General features: G+C 42.2%; 1 protein-coding gene across 1 annotated transcript in view; it reads right to left on the reverse strand.

Moving 5' to 3' along the window:
- Nucleotides 1-5,643: 5,643 nt before the first annotated feature.
- Nucleotides 5,644-6,128, reverse strand: part of LOC103254919 — a 1,169-nt gene continuing 684 nt past the window's right edge. The window contains 3 exon segments of the mRNA XM_008052898.1: nt 5,644-5,914; nt 5,916-6,059; nt 6,061-6,128. The exon segment at nt 6,061-6,128 is cut by the window's right edge and continues 19 nt beyond it. Of these exon segments, the coding sequence (XP_008051089.1) occupies nt 5,644-5,914; nt 5,916-6,059; nt 6,061-6,128 (483 nt within the window).

The following is a 6,128-nucleotide window of genomic DNA, read 5'->3' on the forward strand; positions in this document are numbered from 1 at the left end:
GTGACACCATTGAACCTGTGCATTGGCCCTGGATTTCCTGGAACTGGCTGCCCTATCAGGAGCTAGATGGTTTGCATACTTCATAGCTGATGCTGGGTCCTGCCACCAGGAGGCATGCCTCTCTTTCTGTGATGTCAGCATGGACGAGCAGCGCCTAAATCCATTCTTACATCAAGGGTTTGCAAAATAGCAATGTTGTAATTCTACTGTTCGGCCTTCATTTGTGATCTGGAGTACTTCCATAGAGTGAAACATTTTCTCATCAACTCTTACATTACTTTGAGGTATAAGTCAATAAGAAAGGCTGTTTTCAAGCTTGATTTTTTTTTTCTCTTAACTTACCAATCTTTGAACTCATGAGTCAATTTTCTAACATCAGTCAAAAGTGACCAATATGTTTTGTATTTGATTAACACTGTGACTCAAGGATTTTTGCCATATTTGATACGTTTCCATCCACTGCAGTCACTCTCCTACTGGTGTTCATCTTACCATAAAATATGGAAACATCTTTCAGTTCATTATTGAATCCTTTGGACATGACTGCATTAGTCATTGATGGCTTTCTTGTTTTCCCACATAACAAGATGCTCTAGGGTTATCTTGTTATGTTTTACCCTAGACCTTAAGTCAATCATTTCTTCTAGGAACGAGCAAAATTTGGACTCTAGTATTGCTTACTGCCATAAGGTGGATAAATGTTTCTAGGTCTTTTTAGTGGCGAGGCCAAGAAACACATCACAAGTTCATAACTAATATTTTCAATGAATTTAGAATTTCATAGCTCTTAACTTATTTTTAAAAAATACATATTTGTATCTCTTTTCTTTGAGGTTGAAGATCTTCATTCTCAAAGAACTGAACATAATTACTCATTTGGTTTATTTTGGAATAACAATAGCAATTTTATTAACAGAATTATGAATAGTGAAAGGCTTGAGCTTTCTTTGCAGTTACTTTTGCCTTTAGAGTATATCCCACAAGGGATGCAAAGCAAATTACAGTGTTTTCAAACTATCTTGAAATATCTTCAATTATTTCTGTCTGCATGGCTAAGCCAAAAATACGATACAAATTTGGTAAAATACATTTGTTCCACTTGCTTTTGACGGTTAGGGATTTTTTTTCCATTTTGGTTTAATTTTTCATAATTATATAAGACATTTACATAATTCTGAAGACAAATCTATGAAACGAGGATTCTTTGGAGAAGCCTGGCTCCTATCCAAGCCCTTTCACCCCATCCTTTCTCCCATTCTATTTATGTCTTGTTTGATCTTCCCATTTTTATTTTTTAGTTGAAATTTGGTGCATATTCCAAGTTTTAAAAATTCATTTGAGTTTGTTGCAAGAACTACATTGATTAGATCTTAATGGCATGTATAAATGTGCGCCAAAGGCCAACGTCAGTTCCATTTTACAAGCGGATGTTAGTGATGTCAAGAAGTCAAAGTCATGGGGCGGGGGAGACCCTCATGTCCAACTCCCAGACCACAGTCCAGAAGTGTGGGTGTCTCCACCAGGATTCCATTATAGAGAACAGGGCCCACACTGTTTAAGCAGGAAACCACTTATTAGAGGCTGTGATGGGATTGTTAGTGGAGCTGGATGAACAGGCTCTAGGTAGAGCTTGAACTGGAGACTGACTTCTGAACCATTCTGTAGAAATGGAGCTGCTGCTTTGTTGTGTCAGGAAAACAGTGATTCCAGAACTGCCTGGAATCAAGGAGCTGCTGTTGCTACTGCTGCTGCTGCCAGTTCCCAGGACCCGTCACTCCCGCTGTGCTCCGCTCCAGGAATTTGGTGCCCAGATTGCACCTGGGCCGTTCAGTATCTGGATGCTGTGCTGCCCAGAAAACCAAACACCTCCACCCTGGGCTGACCAATGATGCTCTGCTCAAGGTGTCTGCCCATTTTCCCTCCACATCCCACAAGTGCATCTCACAGACCAGGGTTACCAGAGTCTGAGAAAGGTCATTTTTATCTTCCTATCTGCTACAATTCAAGAAGAAAGAGTAGAAGATAGAGGGAAAGGATGGTGGGGACCCACACCCACAGGGAGGAGGGAGGTTACCAGGAAATGACACTACTCAACACTGTTGTGTGGCAGCATCAGAAGGGTAGAACTGCTAAAATACAGACACGTCATATGCCCACCTGAGGGAATTTTCAAGGGGAAATTTTTCAAGGGGATTTAAAAATATATTTTTACATTGATTGACATCAATGTCATTTCTCTCTTTTTCTGATATGTGTAGTTGTACATATTATGGGGCTATATATGATATTTGATACCTACACATAATGTGTGATGATCAAATCAGGATACATAGAATGTTCATCGCCTCAAATAGTTTGTCTTTTCTTTGTGTTGGGAACATGATAAATCTTCTGTTCTAGTTATTTTGAAATATATAATAAATTATTAACTATAATTTCCTTAACATACTACCCAAACTAGAACATATTCCTTCTACCTAACTGTATTTTTGTACCCCATCTTCTGGTCTTTGATAACTACCATTCTATTCTTTACTTCCATCAGATTCCTTTTTTTTTTTTTTAGCTCTCACATGTGAATGAGAACATGTGATATTTGTCTTTCTGTGTCTGGCTTATTTCATTTAACATAATGACCTCCAGTTCTATTCATGTTGCTGCAAATGACAAGATTTTGTACTTTTTCATGGTTGAATAATATTTCATTGTATATATGCACACATATTCTTTGTTCATTCATTTGCACACATATTCTTTATTCATTCATTCATTCAGATGGACACTGAGGTTGAGTCCCCTATCTTGGCTATTGTGAATAACATTGCAGTGAACATGGGAGTGCAGGTATCTCTTCAACATACTGATTTCCTTTCTTTTGGATATATATACCCAGCAGTGGAATTGCTGGATCCAATAGTGGCTCTATTTCTAGTTTTTTGAGGAGCTACATACTGTCTTCCATAGTGGCTATACTGCTTCATATTCTCACTAGCAATGGGGAATTTTAAAGGAGAACTGTGCCTGTATAGGATGTGTGCTTTGGATGACAGCTTCCAGTCCTTTGTAAGTATGAATGCACTCTACTGATGTCATTGCTATAATTTAGGAAGATGATAGGCTCTTGGACTTGATATCCAGAAAGTGCTGTTATGCTCATTATCAGAATAAATTGCATCTTACAACTAGATTTGAGAAGCATCTTAAGCCCTGGGTTTTGCAACTGAAAAAAAATGCCTATTCCCATCTCCCCCCGCATCCCCACCAGCCTCTATGTTACAACGGATGATTGAAATCATGGCAGGAGGAGGGTGTTGTGAGGAGGCATAAAGCATTGCCGAGTAGTCATTTTCCTATGACAACATGTTTCCAATATTGAGGAAAGTGATGCCAAAGACCTCTACAATTTATTCAGAAATGACATGACTTTGTCAGATAATTCTCAAGAGCCCACTTCTGGAATTTGTGGCTTCTGAAAATAAGGGGTGACATTCACTGTCACCTCGATCTAAGATAGAATAATTCAAAAGGAAGGCATCAAGATTATTTTGATAGATAAGTGTCCATGGAGGGCTCTGTTAGTGTAGGACTGCTACTACTAATAATGACATTTGCTTTGCAAATAGTAAAGTGCTCTTTGACTGGGAGATGTCATTATCATCCTCTAGACAAATGTTGATTCATTAATCTGCTGATTCTGTCACACAGATACGGGCTGCTCTGTCGTCTGCTCAAGCTTTAGCTCACTAAATTCAAGTGGAGATTGAACAACCCACCAAATCATCAGAGAGTGTATACTGGACCTTTTAAAGTATCTGATTTTTGTCTCTTGGTTCCATCAAAAACTTCATAAATAGCAGGGTCTGTTGGATGGTACCTGTGTATGCATTTTGACAAAAGATTATGAGCAATTGCATTTGAATGCATACATTTGTTACTTTACATAGCTCCTGAGGGTTTGTCAAAATTTTTTCACATCTAAGCAAGTACACATGTTATTATCCCAATAAAGTCCAGGGGCTGTATATAACTGTGTCCTATTATTGAAGACTATCCCCAGGTGACAATTCCAGCAGTGTCACATTCTACTGCAGCAAGATTAACGCCAAGCTAATAGCCATCAAATTCACTGTGAAAACATACCACTTCTCCTACTTGCTTCCCTAAGAAAAACACACAGTAGAAAAATCTTTCAGAACACCAGATCATTTTTTAGAACAAAGTCACATGAAACAAAGCACACTTTTTTACATATATGAAAAGAATCATTGAAATGATTTTCCATCTCATTAATGAATAAATATACTAAGAACTATATTTACTTCCATGAATCTTTATTGCATGCTATTTAACACAAGTCCAAGTCAGCCTGGGTGGTCCTGCAATGGATAGTCACACACAAATGTATTTCCCTACTTATGTTATTAATGCATTGGTTTTATTAGCCTTATCACTCTTAATTTTTAATGAAAAAACTCAAACTATATCAATAAACTGGGCATTATTTCCTAAAGTGATTACTTTTTCATGCTTTTTCAATTCAACCAATCCCTGCCTCTCAAAAAGTGAGAAATGCTGACTGTCGCCTCTCTGAACAACCTGCCTCTGACATTGGAAATACTGCTGTCAGTGTGCCTAATTTTATCCTAGATACAAAAGTGGGTCACCACCAAGGTAATAACTCTGAGTAGTTGACAATGTAAGAAAGGCTTTCCAAATTCTATCAACAAAGGTTTTCTTCAGCAGGCACCAACATCAAAGACGCCACTATTTGAATGTATTTAAATATTTTCAACTAGGAAAGATATGACACTGAAGAAAGTTTATCTAGACTGTCGAACTGAGCTGCTGGTTGTGAAAGTCACAAAGCTTCGGCAGTGGATTCCTCCCTGCTCATTTCCCCAGGCAGAAGTAAGCTGAGCTTCCCCTTCCAAGTCACCCCCTGGGCAACTAGTTCTCGGGCTGGGTGAGTCCTGGGTGCTCAGGACCTAACCAGGCCTCTTAGCTGAACTGTCTTCCTTTCAAATTAAACTATGAACTCTCCCAAGTGGACACACACACACACACACACACACACACACACACACACACGGGGCGGGGGGGGGGGGGGAGAAAGAATGAGGACAGAAAAGGAGATAGAGAAACAGAGATAGAGTTACACAGAGACAGAGACAGAGACCGAGAGACAGAGAACAACACAAACACACAGAAAGAGGGGGTTAAGCAGACTGTAGGGCAGGTTCCTCTTCTTGGTAAATGGCCTCCGGGTTTGGGAAGAGAGGGATGTCACTGGATCTGGGTCCTCTGACTCCCCAAACTGAGCAACGTGCAAGGTTGGTAAAAGAGCAGCAAGTCGCTGCTATCTATCGCTGCTGAGCCGAGAAGTCAGTGGAAGGCCAAGTCAGGAAGAAGGCCCTCTCCTTCTCAGGCGCAAAGTCCCATGCAGAGCTGAGTCCCAGCGCCGACTGGACGGCTGGGGCCCTGGCTGCTCTCTCTTTACTTGCCTAAATTTTTATTTGCGAATTTTAAAGAAAGGGATCTGGAAAGCTCTTTTGCTGCGCTGGATAAGCCGTAGGCCTTCCCAGAGTGGAGGAAGGAGAACGGTCAGGCCGGGTGGGGCTGGGCGCGGTGACTCTGGAGAACCCTTTAGTCATCCGATTGTGAAGGCGCTGGTCGCCAGGACACTGAGCACGGCGCTGTGACGTCGTCGCATGCGTGTGAGGGCCTGCTCTTCGGAGTTCTGCCTTCCTTGACGGGCTGTTGGGGAAAACGTCCCCTAGAGCGGCCAGAACCAGGGCTTCGGAGATGGACGCGAAGGGCCTGCACCGCCGTCCTGCGTTCCCCAACGCGGTGGTCGCGGCCCGCGGGCCCCACCTCGCGGCCCGCCCGCCCGCCGGGCCGAGGAGCAGCCAGGCCGAGCGCTCCCGGACTCGGATTCAACTTCAATAAAAGGGCCCAGCCTGCCCTTGATCACGCGGCTTGCCTGACAGCCCAGCTCAGGCCCGGGCCTAATTGAGCCCGGGTCACCTGGGAATAGGTTCAAAGGCATCAAAGCCGTAAACCACCTCCAGGCCCGGAGCCAGAGCGGCCTGGCGAACAAAGAGCCCCCGAACCACTTCAAACGCGCTCGT

The sequence above is a fragment of the Carlito syrichta genome, unplaced genomic scaffold (genome assembly GCF_000164805.1).
Source record: "Carlito syrichta isolate Samal-C Ts95f unplaced genomic scaffold, Tarsius_syrichta-2.0.1 Scaffold287649, whole genome shotgun sequence".
Classification (NCBI taxonomy): Eukaryota; Metazoa; Chordata; class Mammalia; order Primates; family Tarsiidae; genus Carlito; species Carlito syrichta.